Here is a 22,667-nt window from a genome sequence, read left to right on the forward strand (position 1 = left end):
TACATCTAAAAAAGAACTAAATTTAAATTGTCAGGAAACTTTTTCCACTAATTGGTTCGTCGACATCATTATTCAGAAAAAGGTTTTTCTTTTGCGACACGTGTCATAAAGTTAAAAAAGTTATGTATAATGTGCAACAGAACTTGACATAATATGTTGTTATATTTAAATAGGTAGTATTGAAATCGTGGAACTGTATAAAAAAGAAGTGAACCAAAAGTTTTAACGGGTTTTTTTTTAATTAGATAATGAAGAATGGAAAAATATACAAATTAAATAAATTATTCAAACTGCCAGTTACAAAGAAATAATATACTAGACTAGCAATACAAATTGATACGGGAAGAAATAAATCAATTACGAGATGTAACAGCAGTGAACCTAATTGGATTGTGACAAAGGGTTTGTAAACTTGTTTTTCAAACTATATAAAACACAATAAAAAAAAAACAGGTGCACAGAGATTGTAACGAAAGGATTTTTTTCAGAATACACCTTCCCGTACGATACTATATATATATATATATATATATATATATATATATATATATACATACATACATACATACATATACATGCACGTATATTATTGATTAAACGATCACAATATATATTTAACAGTATAACTTTTATCAATTAAAAGTAGTAGTAAATCTGTTAATCATAATTTAATATTAAATAAATCTAGCCCATCGATGTAGTTTCTTGAGGTAACAGAATAAGGATCTGTAGGACCACCGTTTCGACAAGTTTTTTTTTTTTTGTGGGGGCTTCCGTTTTGTAAAATAACCTGCGAAGAGGCTTATTCACAAATCGTATAATCTTAATACTGATCAGCTTATCAAAACTGTAATATGCTATATTTATGAGTTATTGTTTTGAATTACGATTTATTTGAAAAAAAAATCTAAAGAAACTACAGAAAATTAAGCATATTAACTGTAAAGATTTTTCAAAATTTATAAAAACATGCTTTTAGTCATACTTTAATCAAATTAATGAAAGAGAAAGGGGGAGGGAAATGGGTGAAAGGGAAAAGGAATATGGTAAAAATGAAAATGGGAAAGAGGGAAAAGGGAAAGGAGAAAAGGGAGAAAGGGGAAAGGTTAAATCTTGTGAAGTTCCATAATGTTCATTGTATTAATGTTTTATGAAACTTTCAATTGTGTTCATTTAATCTATATATATATACTCAAATCTACCAATAGCGAAACACATTGCCGGGTTTGCTAGAGTATATATATATGACGAAATGTTGTCAAATTCGAAACCACAAAAACTCCCGTACCAAGTTTTTGTCATTTTTTATGTCAAATGGCTATTGGATTTGTCAGCTGCGATCCCAATAACCCAAAAACATAGCCGTTTTGCAGATTTTGCAATTTTTTACAGCCGCACCCTTAATTTACTCCCGTACGGGGGACGTTTGGAAAAGTATTGTATTGTCACCCGACCTTAGTAACTGCGCAAAATTTCATCAATCGGCAATATCACGAAATATGTTAAATTAAGGACGCAAGATTCGATTGAGGACAAACATAAAAAAAAACATTGTAAGATAAAGAAAAGCAAGTAAAAAGTACCCAATTTTTCGCGTATTTTCCAGGTAATGCAATTTCACCGTTCCACAACGTTATTTTACTGTACAGTACATATACATATAAAAAAATACTTTTTAAGATATTAAACCGAGTTTTATGCAGCCGTGTAAGTGTTTAGGATTTTTACGTTTTCAATAAAAAATATACCTCCCGTTTCGGTTCTCAGAAAGTTAAAAGATTTTATTTTACACTGAAAGATATTTTTCAACAACATTATTTCGTTATATACATGGTTCCATGACTTCACTTGTCAGATTCTCCACAATTGTTACGGTTATTTCATCCGATAAAAAAAATAAGTTTATCAAAAACTTTTACACAGATGTAAATATGTTCAATGTTGATCGGTAGGTAGTCAAAAATTATTCTTGATTATTAGATAGATGAATTGATTAGCACGAAAATAAAACTCATCCCAAGTATCTTTTCTCTAACCCTACAAAAAACCGGGAAAACTGGGTTTAAAACTGAAAAAGTAATTAACGAAAGAGATGTAAATGGAGCTGATTATAAGGATTGAATAATATAAATAAGAAAACTGCAATTTAAGTAAGCTCACCTAAAATGAAGGGAAATTTTTCATATTCATGTTTTGTAATACCGATCTTGTGTAATATTTCTTCAAGACAGTTAATTAATTTACAACTTATTATTATTATTTTATTCTTTATATTAAAATTAGAAAATCCGTATGTGCTTTATACCGGTATTAATTTAAAACTCAAGTATCGTAGGACTGATCTTTTAACAATAATTCGTTTATAAAATATATTGACAAAACGTTTGAAATTTTTTTTGCGTTTAATTTATGCAGATAATTTTATTATTGACTTAGAGAACGAAAAGTATTTTACAGCGTAGTTTTTCTTTTACTAATATTTATAATCACATTAATTGTACTATCGCTATTAAATCACATTCTACATGATTGAGAGACAGGTTTCAGCATATTATTTTTAGAAGAATAAAGGTAATTATTTGACTTTAGTATTTCATTTATAAATTCTTATAAAAAATTGTTCTCGAGATACTCGATTTAAAAATCATGTACAACGTTTTCATAGATAGGTGGGCTGTGAAATTTACTTGTAATGTTACCTACTGTATATGTAATTACAGTTATCTGTAAGTAAACTGGTAAGGTCCGTTTAATTTTCATGTTATCTTTGCGTTCGATACAAAGCTAAAGCAAAAAATATTTTCTTCAATGATTTTTCATTTAATCTTTTGTCGGTTATAGTATTTGTATAGGATTACGTATAATCAATAGAACCTGTTAAAACGAAACATTAAGAATTGAATTAACTAGAAATGGCAATTTATAAACTCAAATTTTAGAAATCTTTGATATTTCTTTACCTAATGGGACCAGTTGACTTCCAACTTTTGATGAAAAACAAATTTTTGACGTTTATTCGATCAGGATTGACTTTAAACAAAAAGTAATTAGTCAAAAAATTAATCCCGCTCCTATTTTGGGAAAACATTTTTTGTTTAATTGCACGGTCACGTTGCGGTTTAGTAAAAAAAAAAAATTGCGAGCAATAAAAATGACAACAAATAAAATTTTACACAATGTTCACAAAAAATTTGTTTGAAATTTCAAACGGAGATCTTCTTTTATCTTGACTGTTTTTTCTACGATTTAAACAATACGGATCAATTTTAATGAAAATTTCAGGAGAAGAGGAACTAAACTAAATAAAATTTGAAACAATTTTCGAACGAAAACGTTTTTGAATTTTGACTGAGGTTCCGATTTTGGGTATTAAATAAGTTTTTTACCCGCGGAGACACTAGGTAGTTTCCCCCAAAAACCGGGAAAATCCGATTTTTCTACAACCGGTTTTGTAGAAAAAACGGGAAATTTCTCTAATAACATATTATAAAAAGTAATGACAAGTCAAAATTTTTTATTATATTAGTGTAAATTATCATGATTATGTGAAGTATATGGTTTTACCTCCCTCCGTTTGGTTGAAAATGTAATGGAAAAGATTAAATCCGTGAAAAAATATATTTGTGGTTTCTCTCACTGATATTTCAAAAGCTAAATACTTTTTAATCCAGTCTAGTAACCCAAAGTATGTATTAACATCTTAAGACGGAAGGTAAACATTTTATAAAAATCAATGAGGTTTATTAGAGCATAAAATACATTATTTTACTGTAGCTTAGGTTCCATTTAACCGCACCGTTGGTCAATTTACAGTTGAAAGGGATTCAACTCCAGTCTCTAAATAAAATAAAAATACAGTGTTACTGTTATTCCTTCTACGAACTTAATATCACCATTATAACATAAAAAATGTAATTGTGCTGGTATATTCCTACTTAAATAACATTTTTGGTATATTGAACAGAACTGACTACATCTAAAGGAAAAGACCGATTCTTCGGGGAAGAAATTTACATACCCATAAAAAAGGGCTATAACGGAAATCCTCGGATTATACCACCGCGCATGCGTACAATAATTTAAACATTTTTAAACGTTAACAGTGCCAGACCTTTACATCTCTATTTTCTATAAATTTATATTAAAGTGACAAATCACTTATTTCAATCATTCTAAAGTATCTCTTTTCAATCCCATTATTCAATAATATTTTTATTAGAAAAAAAATTAACCTGTACTGGCAAATCAAAGATTAAAATTATAACTTTCTAAATTTGGCAATATATTAGGGGATTTTTTTCCAGTTTGGTGGCCTACTTTATTACAGATTTAATAAATTTTTTACTATTTTTTCTCGCTTATTTACTACAAAAATCGTTCAATTAAACAGAAAAATAATAATTTCTCATCGAAAAATTAATGAAAACATCTTTTTTCTGTAAAAAATAATGACGATTTGGAATTTCATAGAAAATAAAAGTTAAATAATCTATATAATTTTGAAATTTATTTATTGTTAATATACTACATCTTGTTGAATAATTTTAAAGTACCAACAATAATACTATTTCAAAGTAAATAAGAACTGAATGAAATGAAAAATATGATTATTAATTAATATCTATCCTAAAAAAATTTCTTGACATAAAAACCCAAATTTCAAGAAATATTAAGATAGTTTATTCCTTTTAATTTCCTGTTACCAAAATTGAAAGGATAGTAATTATTACGTTAAATAAATAATGAATTCCTAAGGACACTGAATTTTCTAAAGAAAACTGAGCATTTTTTATTAAGTAATAAAATGAAGAGAATAATAAATAAAATTTATTGGTACTTTTAAATCTGTAGCTTGTAATAATAAACTTTACCAATAAAATTTTATATAAGAATTCCAATATCTTTTTGGTGGACAATCATTAAAATATGTGCTACCTCACTGAAATCGTCTTATCATTATAACTTACAAACGTCATAATAACACAATAAATCACAAAATTGATTAGCTATCTTGGTTTATGCATTACTTTACCATAATCAAACCTTAAATATATTTTCATAAAACAGTGCCTTGTCCTTACCTAATCAAGATGTATGAACATATTAAAATTTTAAAACTAAAGAACTGCTGGGCCAATCTGAATGATACTTTAACAAATTTTTATTGAATTTTGAGGAGAGCTTTAGCCATAGATTTATCCAGTAAACGTCGTTTTGGAGTTAGAACTGAGGCGTAAATAAAGAACGATTCATAATTTATACACATATTTCATGTATGTTCACGTTCAACAAAAGAGATAAATTTGATTGTTTCCGAATGTTATAATAAAAAAACAGAATGAATTATAATTAATTACTTTAAAAATAGATTAAATTCTTCTTGAAATATTAGCGATGTAATAGAATACTTTTTAATCATAAAATAAATTATTTTAGGTATCACAGATTTTTTTTTTAATTTTTGCGCATTATCTTGATTTTAATTTTTTTACTTTTGCACGGAATTACGTATGAACGAAATAATCTGTTTTACGAAAGAGTTAAGAATGGACTTATTTAACTTGCTGTAGGAATTTACTCGATTGAAACCTTATTAATGTTTTCTTTTTCTTAACCTGAAACATTTACTAGTGGAGCCACTTCCTTTTACGAAAAATAAATTTCTATAATTTACTCGCTCAAGTGAAAAACAATTTTTAAATCTAAAATGGTGATTCCTTCTCTCATCCTAAGAAGAATAGATATAAGTACTTTTGTGATGTAATTGTTTTAGAAGAATTTTATTAAAACATTTCATTATGGCAAGAATTAAAACAGATGAAATTTAAAACAGTTTTCTACCATGTAAGGTATGTAACATAAATTAAATATAAATGATGTAGTACGTCCAGGAACAACAACGAATTGTTCAGTTAGTTTTATATATATATAAACTATCATATTTTATTTAATCAATATTCAAATTTGTAGATACGTCGTCATTAAATTTATCAAGGTTTCTTATCAAGTGTAGTTCCACAGTTTTATTTTTATTTTTTAGTACGAACAATTAATTTTTTTTTAATGTTCTGGTTCTAATGAACCTAAAAAAGGTATGGTAATCCAAACCTTTTTCATTGTGAATGACATGTAATTTAAAAAAAAAAATGGCAGTCATGTTTCTTTTAGAGGATAATCAGAAAATCGACAAGGTTTAACCAATTTTTACAATAGAATTTTATTCTGAAATGTTTATATTTTCTCTCAAAATTCACAGTTAAATATTTATTTTAATGAATAATATGAAAGTTTGACGGTTCATAACGACGTTATTTTTATGATAAAAAGTGTATCATAATTTCTTCTTTAATATTCAAAAGCTATCCATTGAAAACCATAGCATTGGTAGGTGTATTATGAAAAAAAAAAATAGTTTCCACTGTTTTTAAAATAAACTCTGATTTCACTTGTTTCTGACATTATTACAACTCGAGTGACAAATGTCAAGTCACAGAGAGAATGTAGATAATTTTAGAAACGTTGATACCTTCCGAGCTACCATTTAAACTCTCCGTCAAAATGAGTTTACTATTTTCCTGCAGATTTACGAAAGCTAACAATAATCGTTGAGAAGTAAAATATCTACAAAGAATAGAAAGAAAAGTGAAAATTCATTGAATTAGCCGAGTTATAGTGATGAAAACACTGATCGTCTACCGAGTTTACAACATTGTTTTTTTAAGTGTTAATTAAACAAGAGAAATTAAATTTAAATCGCTAACGTTCCATGTATCATGTTTTGTCGTTACAGAAAAATATCATAAAATAATTTTATATAAAATATCACAGAAAAATCTACGTAAAAAAGTATTTCATTTAACAGAACTTTTTAAACGAATTACTATGGGAAAATATAAAACCTTTTTATGTTTGCAGTGCTAGTTGATTTTTTTTAGAATGACGGTAAAATACATGACAATACGATTGTTTTCACAATATGTTCTCCTTTGACAGTAACATCGAAATCACTGTCTGTTCTGTTATTTATTTTTAACCCGGTATACTTTTTTTTATAAACCGACTTGATTTACCGCAGTTAATTTGATTTACTTTTTCAAATGATAAATAAATAAAAAAATTTTAAAAATAGTTTACAAGAAAATTCCGTTAACACGGGTTTCAGGATAATCCTTATTAGATTATTTCTTAAATACATATTTTTTGAAACCCACATGTTGATATCTGTATATTTGCTTGTTTCTTTGTTGGACGGAACTTATAACTAAACCTTTTGGCCTATAAATATGAAATTTTGAATGCAAGTTAATTTATTTAGTTTGTCAGGATAAAGGTTGCGATTCAAAAACGTTTACACAAACTATCATCATCTTTCTCTTTTGTTCGTATATAAAGTTGTTCTATTTTTTCTTGGGGAACTGTTAACTACCTGATATAAGCTACAAGTCATGCCCAACAAGGGTACAGTCATTTAGAAAAGACAAGCCAGGCTTAGTGGAAATTGTGAGGAATGAATCGGTTTTCTGCTGCTTTCTTCATTGAGATTGTTCCACGCCATCTGAAATTAAAGTGATGTCCAACCTTTTCAGCCGCAACTTAACAGCACACATACTAGCTATGTATTCAACAATATTACTTTCAAAAAAAAGAAACTCTGATAGATAGTCTTATACCTTACATATTTACTTCACTATATAACAGATACAGGAAAAGCCGACATAGATGGTGTAAAGCAAAAAATTAATCTAGCTTTTCTCCAGAAAAAACATCGTTAAAAATACAGATTGTTAAAATGAATGATATATTTGAAAAATTTTGTTTGTATTATAAAACTTAACGTCGTAGCATGACCTGAATAGAACGAACTAGGTTTAAGAAGTCTTTAAATTTATGATCATGGACTCCTATCAACTTATTTCTATGACTCGGACTACATTTATAAAAGTTTTCTTAAATTTAATTTTTCATTATTTTATAATAATTTCTGCAAAATAAATCTTTATAAATGAAATCTTTGCTTTCATGGAAAACGCATCAATTAAAAATTGTTAAATATTTTAAATTGGTTTATTTTTAAAAGGATTTATAGGTCACAACAGTATAATCTTGGGATCATGAGAAATCGAACTATTTTGAAGAGGTCATTACAAGAAAAGGTTGTTACAGATGCTATAGATATTATTGCTCTACACAATCAACAAATATTTTAGTGCGCATATATCCATTTATACAGAAATACTTTGGATAGATTTTGGTATTTTTTTTATACTTTTATAAGTTTTACAGTAAAATTTCTACATGACATCAACATGAAGCGAAGCCGATCATTTATTTTCAATATGTCGACCGATAATGTGAATAGTTTAAACTTAAAATAAAAATTATTCTTATTCCATGATTTTGTAAGAATTGTCTTCGAGTAGTAAAAACTCTTGAAAAAATATTTATTTCGCAAACCTATAAACGTATTAAAATTTTAATGAATTCGTGTTTTGAGAAAATCCAAATTTTAACTAAAATTCTTCATTAGAATATCATTTTGAATAAGAAATATTCTTCAGTAATTCAATAATTTATTAAAAGTAAATATTAAATATTCCTTTCAGGATTTCAAAATTGTGCAAAAAAGAATTATAAACATAAGTGAAGATAAAATGTTATAAAGAAGAAAAATTTTATGAAGTTAAAAACCGAATAAGGGAATTTAACTTTGAAAAGTTTAACTCTATAACCTATAATTAACAGTTAAAATTTCCAGAAAAGCAGGCAATGTTTTTGTTTTTTTTTTATTTTTAGATACATCAATAATTTTGAAAAGTTTCTTAACAAAACGGCCAATATAAAGATAAAAGTTATAGGGCTGATTCGGAATACAGAATTTTCATAGGTATGGTCTAAAGAATATCCGTACATGCGTGTGTGTATCCACTCCTGCAACAATCCTGTTAGATCAACTTTGAAAACATATACATATTTTAAATGTTTTAAAATATTTTATGATGTTACTTTCTGGCTACATTATATCTTAATATTTATGAAATTGCAAACAACTGTGGTAAGGCGCAATTAACTGAAAATGAATCTTTTTTTCAATAAAAGTACGAACGAAAATGCCGTATTTTACGAAACAATAAACATCAAATTAAATGAAAATCGTTCGAGTCATTTATAATAATTATGTTTTGAAATATAGTAACCATGTTTATCTGGAAAAGTAGCAAATTTCCCATTCGATTTTCGGTGATTTTTCTGTTGGGTGATAATTTTCCTTTGAATTATATTATGCTATAACATTTTCCTAATATTCTTTTGAGGGAGAAACAAATTCTTGGCAAAAAATAACTTTTACTCCAGAAGCTAAATAGGATTAGAATAGTTACCGGTACAATCATTGGAAAGCAGTACAGACTCATGAATGAAAGAAAATAAGAAGAATTTCGACGAATAATTTACTCTTATAAGAAAATGGAATATCCATCCCCTAAAATTTATGGATGAACATAACTAGCTAGTTCTATTTAGGTTTTATGTATTTGTTATAAAAGTGATATTGGAAAGAAGGGCTGACTGAGGAAAAAATTAAACCAAAGAACAAAAAAAGATATAGCTAACGGTATATATAAATTTAATTAAAGTACTTTAATTTTATATGTGTAGTAGATTGTATAAAAAGACCTTAATGGTGACCCGATGAAATTATGATACGACGAGGTATTTTATATTGCATTCCTAGATTCTTTAAAATGTATAATTAAGTTTGGGTTACTAAAACATTAAAATGTGGTAAAAGGCAAAACAACTGTATAAAGATAGTTTCTGCAGGAAAACGGTTGAAATGATAATTAATGATGAACGTCCTACTTACTTTTTTTTATTATTAGCCAATGAATTATTTTACATTAGGCGTAAACTTGAGTCATCTCATGTTTCAGTCCCATATACCTAACGGGCTTACACATTCTCCCAAGCTTCTTTTACATCAAACAACTTGTAATACATGTTATTTATTACTAAAATAAAAATTCATTTAGATAATGTAGTATCTAAAATATTGTTGAAGAGAAACAATTTTATTTAGTTATTCTAGATTTTAAAGGAACGAATTTTTTGGTAGTTGTTTTAATCTCTCTAAACTATTTTGTAATCACACATTTAAAAAATGATTCCAAAATATATGGAACTATAATAACAGGTAACCGAATTAACTATCGATTCAAAAATAAAAGCCAGTTTCAAAGTAAATATACATGTTGAAAAGTAATGTATTGTTTCGTCATGAAACACTAATAAAAAAAAAAGAAGATACTTTTAAAAATTATGAATTGTTTTTGTATTACTAGATTAATTTAATGAAGGTATAATCAAGTATAAAAGGTATAATTCTGAAGAGCATTTGGCAGGTGTTTATCGTGTGTAGTTTCATTGGCTTTTCTTTTGTGATAAAAATTTAGGAAAGATTCTGAAAATTAGCTAATACTTTTATGTTCGCAAGCTAACTAAAACAAACATATTTTACAAAACATTCATAATTTGTTTTTTTTTTTTTGCGGAACTTTTAAATAAAATCAATTAAGTCATTTTTCTTGTAAGTACTTATAAATAGAATATAGTAAAGTAACAGACGGTTACTTAGCTAGAAGCTCTCAAACTAATTCTGGCTGAGGAATTCGAAAATATTCATTCGCAACACGCTTTCCGTAATAACCTTTGGTTGAAAACCAAAGGGTGCATAGGTTTCTTCGCCGAAGACCTTCACAGCTAATTGGATTCTGACTAGTACATGGTTAATGTTAAAAAAGTTGGTACTTTTATCTATTAGATATTTATGGTAAATTATGTAAAACTATTATGTTGGGCGAACATAAAAGTGTTAGTATTTTAGCGAAAACACAACGAGAAATCGTATTTTTTCTTGGAATATTACAATTTACTAATTAATCTAACGACAAAATGTTTAGAATAATTTTCATAAAGACGTTCATTTTTTCATATGTATTTTAACGGCATCAGCGCAATATTTTTATCTAACATAATCACTTCTAATATGAGCTGACTTTTGTTTCTGAACTGACTTTAAGAGTCTGTATATATTTATAAATAGTATAAAGATACTTTATAGTAGGTGAATAAGAAATTAAAGAAAATATTTAATAAAAAAAAAAAATAAGAATAAACTAGAAGAATTCGAATTACGAAAAATTTTAAATAATCTACTGGCAACAAGTTCAACGATTAACTTTGAAGTTAGCAGAATTATGTTTGTATATTAACCTATAATCAGTAACATATAATGTACTACTTACACTACTCGTGAAGTAGGAGCTTGATGATGAAGTAGTTGGAGCCGAAACGCTGGTTACGAAATTGTCTTTTCGTTGTTGTGCTACTGTATATTGTAACGACGACGAGTCTTGTCTTTGAGTCAGTGCCGGAAAACTGTCTTGTCTCGAGTAACGTTGTTGTTGTTGTTGTGGCGGCTGTTGTTGTTGTTGTTGCTGCTGCTGCTGCTGCTGCTGCTGTTGTTGTTGTTGTTGTTGTTGTTGTTCGAGTTGTTGCTGCTGCTGTTGATTTTGGATTTGTTGCTGCTGCTGTAACTGTTGTTGATGCTGAATCTGTTGCTGCATTTGCTGCTGATGCTGAAGTTGCTGCATTTGTTGTTGATGTTCGAGTTGTTGCTGTTGTTGGTGATGTAACTGTTGTTGATGTTGCAACTGTTGTTCATGCTGAAGTTGTTTCTGGTGCTGTATTTGCATCTGTTGCTGATTTTGAATTGAATAGTTAACAGGCCTCATATTATTGCTATCTCTGAAACAGAAAACAACAAAGGATACTTTAGACAGCTTAAACGAGAGCTTTTTTATAATTTAGAATCTACTGGATATATTTTTGACGTAATTTCAGGGTAACGAATCCCCAACAGAGTAACCTGAAGCCAGTTGTTGTCTACGGGGATAGAATTCAGGTGATAATTTGATATTCATTTTATATTTAGATTAATCCGCTGGCTTCATTTATTTATTGCATTTGAACAGTTTATTTTTACATACGAGTATTTAGCTTAAGATCCGGAATTCTGAACGTGGAGAGCTGGGGTTTAAATTCACAATTCAATATTTATACACCAGAAATGAAAAAGTAACTTATCAGCAATTATACCTACAACAATTATTGTTGAAATTACAAATTACTTCAATCAATTTATAGCGCAATTTCATGTCATTCATTAATCAGACTATGGGGCGAAATATTATTATTACTACAAAACCAAAATATTTCTATTAATTTAAAGAAAAAGTTTTACATTTGAACATTTTCGAATCAGATACTATCAATGATATAATCTGTATAAATTACTTTTGTCCGTTTGCTGCTAAAACTATTTTAGAGATAGACCTTATAAGAGACAAGAGTCATTTAAAAAAAAAGAGGTATAATCATCCCCGAAAACAGCAACCTGGTTTACTCATTCGTACACAAGGGTTACCAATTAGAATTTAAAAAAAAAAAAAAAAAAAAAAAAAAAAAAAAAAAACAAAAAAAAACAGAATTTGGTCTTAAACCAAAAAAATATTATATATGATAGGTCACTAACAAATCTATGAGTAAGAACTCTCGTCGTTTTTTTCACTGACCTAAGAATATGTTTACACATAAGATTGAAATAGATAATATGAAAGAAAAAATTAACTACTTTCTCTTGTAAATGTGTTGCAAATACTGCAATTACTTTGTAGAGGAACTGTATTATCTAACCTCCTGTAGACATTTGATTTTAACGAAATATATTAATTTTTTTTTTCTCGTAATCTATTTAAAACTTTTTAAATATAAGTTTTCATATTATCATTTAATGAGGTGAAAATAAGTGACAAGACGCGAAAAAATAAACTGAAAATAAAACCATGCCCTTTTTTAAGTTCGATTTTAATAAATACATTTATTAAGGTTAGTAAATTATATCACTAAATATATACTTTTTATTAATTAATTAAAGTGTAACCAGAAGGATTACATAAAATTAAAACAAGTATGTTGGAATTTTTAATTTTAATATATTGAAAATTCTTCATCCACCAAAAACTCGTTTTTAATTATATTAAAATGTTTTAATGGAAAAAAAAGAAAACATACTGAAAACCATGTAAAATCAATTACAAATGAATATTTTTATAATTTCAATAAAAGCTATTTTCTTTCACGTAATAAAATTTACTGTAAAATTGAACGGTATATATATATATATATATATATATATATATATGAGTGTGTGTGCGCGCGCGGTATGTATATATATATATATATATATATATATATATATATATATATATATATATATATATATATATTCACTGCTTGAATATTATTAATAAATTTTATTAAAATTATACTTAACTAAAACATTTTGTCTAGTCTTTAACACCTTTATCATCATACAATAATCTGAGAAGAAAATATTATACTAATAATAAACAAAGATTTAGCTAGAAAGTCGGCCTAGATCTTATACATAGGGTACAATTCTGTATAGAAATTTTTTCATTTACGGTTTTCCATCACATATGCTAATTACAGTCACGTTACTTTAGATTGATAAAAGAATAACTGCATAAAATTAAGTACGTTCATCATTTAGTCAATTAATTAATTTTATTACAATGAAAATTAAAAGTGCAAGGGTAATAACCGAGTTATACACATTCAACACTATTAAAAGAAATTTAAAAACAAAAACCATTAAAAATTAATAGTTTTTTAAAAAAATTATTAGTTTTAATTATTTTAACCGAGATAAATTTTTTATTGGATTTTTTGCCGGACAAGATTGATGTAAAAAAAATTAAAGATTTTAAAAATCCGGTTCTTGCTTTTTTTATACCAAAAACTCCTTTAAAGTTAAGAAACGATGAATTATTTCAATATTACAAGTATTAAAAACGTTTTGTATTTTTTCTTAAATGGTTTTGCTTCAAAAGCAAAACCATTTAACTTTTGTGGATTTTTGACTTCTGGTACTGAAGTTTGCTAAATCGTACTATAATTATTATTTTATTGCGTACGGGTATAAGATCTGAAAAAACTTCGCTGTGTTTTTATTATATTCGGAATTCCCTTAATGATAATAAATTTTTTGCTTCTATTAGTTTGTTACTTAAACTGATCGTTTCTCGGACTCCGGCCCCGTACTTGCAATTTGCATTACCGGTAGCGATTTTCTCAAGGACAGTGTTCTATGTACACGTGTACACGTCATCGGGGCTGTACAACGATCGGTGCCAGTTAGTCAACCTGCGTTGCTGCGAAGTGTTTTACACAACAGTGGCGTAGTGTGTTGCAGGAGGGCCACCGTCGGCTAAATAAGGACGTTTTCTTTGTGTGCCTGTGCCCCAATTTGTAGTTCGTGAGGCCAGTAAACTTTCTGGATCTTCTGGCAGGTTTGGGAAGCGATTCCGACCTCACTGGTGGTCTGACTTAGGAGCTTTTAGCTATTGACTTTTCGAGCGGGGTTACGTGAGAACAGATGGTCTTGCCCGGAAAAGAAATTGTTAAACGCTCAGCTTGCCTTGAGTTAGGTGTTAGTTTCTTTCATTGGCCGAAGGTGAGAGGTAAGCCTTCTGAAAAGCAGGTGAACTCCGGGTACGAATATCTTTAGGGCGAATCGAGAAGATGCGGTCGGAGTGGACCAAAATCTCCTCAAAAAAAGAGTCGAGAGTGTCATTGAAGCTTCGGCAGCTTGTCGATTCCTATTTGAGTCAATGTGCATTGTTGATCTCGGATCTGGCATTAAAATGTGAGGGAGTCCAAGGCGCCGACCTTGCCTTGGACTCGGTCGTTTCACGACTGTTCGGCAAGGTGGACCAGGTGCTGGGGGGAGTCAGGAGCTTCAATCCGGTGACGTGTGAGGCTCTGGGAAAGCTCCACAAGTCTATTAAACGGGTGGAGGAGAAGGTTAATCCTGCACCTAAGAGGATTTGTCCACCGCTGCCAGTTCAGGCGCCCGCGGCTAAAATTAAGCGGGCTACCGTTAAGGTGGTTCCGCTGAAACCTGATCCGGGGGCTTTGTCGTTAGCGACAGGGCTAACCCTGAAGAAGGTCCTGGATCAGCGGAGGGAAAAGATCCAAGTCTCCCGGGTCTCCAAGCCTTTGAGGACAGACTCCACTATGTTGAACGCTTGCACCTGGAGCAGTTGAATCTGCATGAGTGAGAGTTCATAAGTAGCTAGGTGTTGTGTTTGATGAGAAGTTGTTGTTTAACAACCACATTAGGCAAGTAGCGGCGGACGCCGTCTCAGTGATGCAGAAACTTAGGAGGTTTGCTCGGAAAGACTATGGGTTATCAGGCCGTCAAATTTACATCGTTTACCGAGGTGTCTTCAAAAGCATGACCTCTTACGCGGCGCCCGTTTGGGCGCATAGGTTGGATATGAATAGAGCACTTCTTTAAAATTTAAGGAGTGCCCAGCGCAGAGCCTTAATTGTATCCACTGTTGTTTTTAAAGCAACCTCCTACAAGGCTACCACCGTATTGGGAAAGGCTCTCCCAATCGATTTAGTGGTGAAAGTTCGGGCAGCCATGTAGAGATTGTGAAGTGGCCGGAAGTCCGATTTATTTGGGATGCGGTTTCGAGTCGAGCCAGTACCGGAACAGAACGGTGATCACAATGCACCGGATCTAAATTTCGTTCAGTAGCCCATCTCCCGCCTGCGGAAGAGGCTGCAAAGCCTCGCGATGGAAGCATGGCAGGTGGAATGGGACACCACGACTAAGGGATGATTCCTGTACAAGTTTATACGGGATCTGGGGGATGGTATTCCTCGAGTTCGTTTTTAAGGGCAACGGGTGCCCAGGTGCTCACCAACCATGTTAATTTGAACCAATATCTGTTTTGGTTCCGCCTGGCAGCAGGGAGTTCCGGTTAAACCTGATGTTTGACTGCCCTGCTCTTGTGGGGGGGGGGGAGAGACCAGGTCACCCTGGAACTTAGAGGTCAAGGAGAAAATTGGCCACTTACAAACGGCGAGTCAATGTGGCGAGCCGCATTGTCGGATCGTGTGGGAGTTCCTTGATGCGGTTGCTTTGTTCAACTGACATCAGTAGTTTACTTAAGGGAAAGATTCCTACCGCATTGTTGTGGGAAGCTAACCTAGAGATGTATGGCTGACCACCAGCCAATTAAGGCTCCAAGCGCTTTAATATGGTGGACAGGTACTTGCTGTCATTCAGCGACCTAGGCGTGGCAGCGAATTGCTGTCTAGACGAAGTAAATTTCAATTTATGGATGTCATATATATTTTTAATAGTTGACGGGGTGCGCCTACCCATTTTAGTAAATATATGACAACTGAGCGGACACGTAAGCCGATGGTGTATGGTGACGCGCTTAGTCCACTCACGCTGTTAGGTAAGCTCTTGGAGCTATTTAGAACACTGGTCGCTGTACTGTTTCGAGGCTCCTCAGTAGCCGTTTGTGGCACAGACATTCGGTCTTACGCTTTAGGGCGACCCATTGGAGTGGTGGCGGGAAAAATGCCAAGCAAACTAAATTAATTTGTAACTTATATTTTTAAATATTATTTGCATTCACCGATATCTGTAATATCATTTAAAGTGTTTATACCAAAAATCACGTTTCCTTTTAGAAAATGTATTTTTCATAATTATGGTTGCTTTCATATACATTTTGATATTTGCATTAACATTTCAATTTTAAATGAGGGCAAAAATGTATTGATTTGTATTGAATATGATATCTTAATGGGAGCGTATGTGATCGAATAAACAAATATTACCCATAATATGCACACGATGAATCATGTAGTAAGGCTTATCATTTTCCATTTCCTACAGAGAAAGAAAGGAGAACACCTCTGTACAAACAAGAACATGAAAAAAAAAATATCTGAACAAGAAATAAAATCAGTTTGATTAGTACAGCATATTTTTAAAAATACAGTATATGAAAAATTATTTTTATAATCAAGAAAGTTGGAGCAGTTTGATGCTCTAAGCATTTTCTTATAAAAAAAATATTTTAATGACGAGTGACAGTTTTTAAATCCTTTAATTTATAATCGCTTCGAAATGAAGATGAATCATTATCTGCAGTTCTTCCTAGTGGCAGGTCCCTTATGGCACCTCAATCTCAATTTATTTCTATTCCAAGCCTTTCCTTCGTATTTTTCTTATTTGAAGTTAAATAAACCTTTGAAAGATTGTATGGTAAAAAATTACTTTATAATTCTCATATGGTGGATTTATTAAACATGTTATGAAAAGTTTTCATAAATATCATTTTAATAATAAAGCAGTAAATTTAATAAAACTGTACGCATATACAACTTTTACCTTCTTTTTATGTTGTCTTTAAATGAAATATTTAAATGAAATTAAAGATTTAAATGAAATAAACGGGTATAGATTAAATAAAAATTAAAAGTAATTACTTTTCGATACTACCGCCATCATCAGTTTTAAAAGATGTATTTAAAATACATTGAAGAAACAAATATAAAAGCCCGTTAGTTGTAATGCTATTAATAAAAATAAATTATTAGAATAATCGCAGCAGACTTGTTTTTTAAAATCAATTTAACCATATTGTTTCTGCTGAAGACACCATAAGAAGAATGAGCTTTATAGCAGATCATTTACATATACTCGTGTGTGTATATATATATATGTATATATATATGTGTGTGTGTGTGTGTGTGTGTGTGTGTACCAATTTTTTTTAAAACGAGCGGGAAGAATTATCCAATAAACTTTTTTGAAATCATAAAACTGAAGAATTAAAATATTCATAAGTATCTACGTTTTCCTCTTCAGCACTTCATATTTTTTAATCTGTGTTTTCCCTCTATTGCCCAATAAAAGCAGAAAATCTATCAGTAAATAATAAAGGCCGTATTCCCCAAAATTGTTTTTAAGTAATATTTTTTAAATCTAAAAGAGGGGTTTCAACACCGTTTTGTATGAAATTATAGATATAAACCTCTAAATTTACTAACCTTACATATAAACTTTCAAGGTGGAGATTTAAAGAAAATACTATATAATAAAAAAGAAGTTTGAACTAGACATTTTTCGATTCTTGTATTTGCAAAAATATATTTATTTTTTTAAATCTGTAATTTTTCTCGTTCGAGGAGAAATTTAGGTAAAAAAATTACAATTTTTATAAGAATTATTTTTGAAAATTTGTCCGATTTTCACTTGATGATAATAACTGGTAAACGGATGAACACCGGATTGGTGTAAGTACAATACTATCATCTATATGAAAGATGGAAATACGAATAACCTTTGTAATATGAAGATTTAAAGATTTAACTACTTACAGCACGCATCAGAACCAATGACGGTCAGGCTACATTTTCTACATCTCGGTTGGAGTATATTCAATATTTACAGTTACGTATGATTTTTACGTGAGGTGCTTTTTGTTTTTAAATGTATGATGAGCATATCTATTGCTTCTCTCTTCCACTACTCGTTTCGTAAAACTTCCCAGTCTTTAAATAAAAGTAAAATTAAAATCAAGGGAAGTTTTTCAATGGTTTGGTACTAGCCTGAATCCAACGGAACTCAATCAGGAAGAGATTTTACTGAGTTAAAAAAAAAGACAATTCTGGTTGAACAATTCCGGAATAAAGTATGTTTGTTCAATCACACGGTATGTTATTTTCGTTTTCCTTCTCATATGAAAATAAAATACCGACGAGAGTCATTTAAAAAGTATGAAAAATTTTCGTATATTAACAACACGAGTTATTGACAGTTTGGAATGTAATCTAATCGGGAACGTGTCGTAACTTATCTATGACGTTGTCTATTAACTCCGATCTCGTAAACGCATCGTACATAATCTTTCATTAGAATTTTATTAACCATGCAATCCCCACCGATTGTGAGGTGCAATCGGCGATTTGTTTTTTAATTTGTAAATCATTAGCTCAGCTGAAATTCATCGAGATCTATTTGAAGTGTATCTAGAAGGTGTGATAAAAAACGCAAACGTACGGAGACGATGTTGGTCGGTTATTTAATGAAGAGAGAACAAATGGTATAAAGCAGTATTTGGATGCATTCCATCTCCGATCTGACGTTCTTGAGATTAAAGGAATCTTTAAGCGAAAAACGAAAGCAGTTTATGGCGATGTTCACCAAATTGCCACCGACTAGGAACAGGCGGCATAGTTCTTTAACGTTGTGGATCATCAAGCTCGTCCTCTGATTTCAAATTGCTTTGTATATGATAATTATTTATTTAAAAGGACCTTGTTGTGAACTCAAAAGTCCTTGTTGTGAAAACAAGGACTTTGAGTTACGTTAAATTATTATCAGTTTGTGGTAAATCTTTCTTACTTAAAAATTAACCCTCGCATATCGGCAGACTTAAAGAAAAACAAAGATAAATATTTATGAAAACTATTATATCTTAAAAAAAAATAAACTGCTATTGCTGAATAACTGAATCTATATCAAATATTGAAGATATAATATATATAGCCTAATTTACTGAATGATTAAAATACTACAGCCCCGAGATTTGTTCATCGTTTTCGATTACGAAACGTTTTTTATACAATGCATTGATTATTAATTAATATTAATAAAGAATTCTACTTATATTTCAAATACAGTGAGGAATCGTATAATGAAATATTATTTTACTTTATATATTAAGCGCAATTTTATCCTATTTTTTCACTTTTGAAGTTTGGATAAGTATTAAAGAAAATCTGGGTACTTTAAGTAAAAATTCTGAACAAAGATGAAATAATTTTTATATTGTATTGTTTCTCGATAAAAGTATAAAGTAATTTATCGCTTTAATAAGGAATGAGTTAAAAAAATAATGAATACAGTTTCTTATGGTTATAACTCACGTAAAGTACCAGTCATTTTGGTTTTCCTTAAAAGTTATGGTGTTACTTGTATAACCAGTCTCTGTTGTTAGAGTGATAGATGTCATCAATTGTAGTACCAAATATCAGCTAAATATTTGTGGACTTAGCCTATCGATGCGCAAGAATATATTCCAATAATTGAAGAAGGTAACCACTTCACACCTCACTTTCTCAAGTAAGCCTAGACTTTTTATTCTTGAGAATGGCTTTGATGTTTACGGAAGTGACTTGTTTCTTCGGGTCATGCCATCTACAAGTATTTGATCATAGCACCTAACGTATATAATAAAATACGTCTTAAATACATTTTTTACAAACCTGGCAGAAAATTTTACGGAATTTTTACTTCCTTGTTAATAAAATATAAAATGCTAACGCTTTTATTCATTTTCATGTGGTGAGAGACAACGATTTTATTTTATCTGATGAAATTTTTGCACGCCTCTCATTAAAAGGTTGAAAATTTGTTGCCGTACTTAAAAATAATGCTGAAATATCTCTTCCGATATATTATTTTGGAAATTTCACGTAACAGAAACGACCAATTTGATAAATGGACTGAAATTGGGCAACGTTTTTCTTATCAACAACTTCAAATTTTATATTACATTTTTTAACCATGTTGTATTCCGATAAATCCAAACAATAGAGAGTATTAAATCAAGCCTTGTACCAAATTGGTACGCATTAACTCGGATGAGCTACGTGATTTTAAACTAGGCTTCGCATTTTATCGAACTGGTTAAATGGACGAACTTTGTTAAAAAAGAGAATGCATACAGGCTATCTAATAATAGCAGAGGTAAAAGACTTCTTACAGGATATTGCTCTTTCTTTTTCATTAAATAATAAATCTAGCAAGAGAAAAAGGATAAATATCAGCCCAGAAAGTATCTGCTTTAATTCCATTTCCTGTATTTACATAAAAATACAACTATTAAAAAGAAATAAATTAAATTTTTTGAGGCTTAGTTTTAAAATCTTTAATATTATATATTTTTTTATTTGTTTGATTGTTTTTGTATCTCTTGGTTTTCTTTACTAATATTTCTTTTCACATTTCCTTTATCTCATTATTTTTAGGTTTTTTTCTCAGTCAGATCGCATTTCATTCCCTATCTTTAAAGAGTACGGATGAATTTTTTGAATCCAATGTAATTTACATAACGATTTCATAGGATCTGCAGTTACTCAGCTATTATTAATCTTAAGTGTAGTCATACTGTACATGTTTTATTCAAACTGTCGTATTTTCACTTATAAGTATCGGGTAATAAAATTTATATCCTTTATTCAGATACGTAAACAAGTGTATCTAATATAATCGCTTCGTTATACAAGTTGTCAGCTTAAATATATAATTAGTAAATCAGATTAAAACCAAATTAAGAACAAATTATTTATTCCTAATGAAAATAACTGTTCTTAGTTTATAGAATTTAAAAATAATAGTCTGGCCTCTTGGTGGCAAACAGGGTAGCGTGATTTTTATTCTACACTGAAGGTTCTGAGTTCGAGTCTGCAAAATTTATTATGACACAAAATCAAAGAAAATTTTTAATGACCTTAGCAATTAATGTTATTTAGATTCAATCAATAAAAAATAAATTAAAAAATCAGTAATCTACATATTCTTAATATGATGGGTAATTAATTTAAAACGAATTATTTTCGTAAAATATGCGGCAAATAAAGACTCATAAAAAATTCTATTCCAATGAATTTACAAAGATTTTTCATGAAGAATGTAAAAACTACTTGTTATCATGATAATCATCAACATTTTGGATGAAAAATATTGACCCAGTTATTTATCAGCTAATATAGACTACATCACTCTCATTTCATCAGATGTCCTCGTTATTAATTTTTTAAAAGCTTATAATTAATACTTTGGAATTTAAAACAAAAAAGTAGATGAAAACTGAACCTTCTTTAATCAGAGTAAATTTTACTAAATAAATAATATCTAATCAAATTTATTTGATATTAAAATTATCTTTACAATTTGTGGTCAAATTCTGGTTGTTAATATTTAAAAAAACGGGCTAAAAATATTATCTAAATGGATTTGTTTTTAATCTTACTTTAAACGTACCATTACGGTATCGTTTAATTATAAGTTTTGATTAAATATTAAAAGATGTATCGGCAACATTTTTTCAAATTGTTGCGCACAACCTAAATGGAATACGGCTATTGTTAATCTTTCCTGATGAATGATCCTGAAAACTTATAATACGCACAAAAAAAGAATAATTTTTGAAAATTCAAAATTTTTCGAAATTCTTTAGAAAATGTTTGCATAAGATGCTTTCAAATAATACATGTAGCGCATAAAAATATAGGGTGTGTATTAAATTAAAATTAAAATATTGAACGTGTAATGCAAACATTAAATTTTAAAATACTAATCGACTATACCAGTAAATAGTAGTATGATCGATCGATTTGTTCACTCAGGTTTTTCTTTTATTAGCACTCTATTTAAAATTCATGAACTCCCTCTCAACTAGTTTGTATTGAATTAACTTCAGCTTACGAAGTAAATTTGTATTTCCATATAAATTGAAGCGATGAGCGTCCGTGGGTTTATATGTGTATGTGTATTCGTAGATGAAATTTTCATTAGTATCCTCATATTATATAAAAATCATTCCAGTATAATTTTAAGTAAAGAAAGGTAAACTGGAAAATTGAACCAAAAATAATCAAAATAATAATTAAAAATAATAATTAAATCAAAAAATATTTTTTTTTTG

The 22,667-nt window shown here is 29.6% G+C and overlaps 1 protein-coding gene across 1 annotated transcript in view; it reads right to left on the reverse strand.

The window, feature by feature from the left end:
- Positions 1-22,667, reverse strand: part of LOC142322658 (uncharacterized) — a 440,476-nt gene that overhangs the window by 294,045 nt on the left and 123,764 nt on the right. Inside the window, exons 3-4 of the mRNA XM_075361734.1 lie at positions 16,390-16,423; positions 11,301-11,720 (exon numbers count right to left, since the gene is read on the reverse strand). Of these exons, the coding sequence (XP_075217849.1) occupies positions 11,301-11,720; positions 16,390-16,423 (454 nt within the window). The remainder of the gene's footprint in view (positions 1-11,300; positions 11,721-16,389; positions 16,424-22,667) is intronic.

This window comes from Lycorma delicatula, chromosome 4 (assembly GCF_047948215.1).
Source record: "Lycorma delicatula isolate Av1 chromosome 4, ASM4794821v1, whole genome shotgun sequence".
Lineage (NCBI taxonomy): Eukaryota > Metazoa > Arthropoda > Insecta > Hemiptera > Fulgoridae > Lycorma > Lycorma delicatula.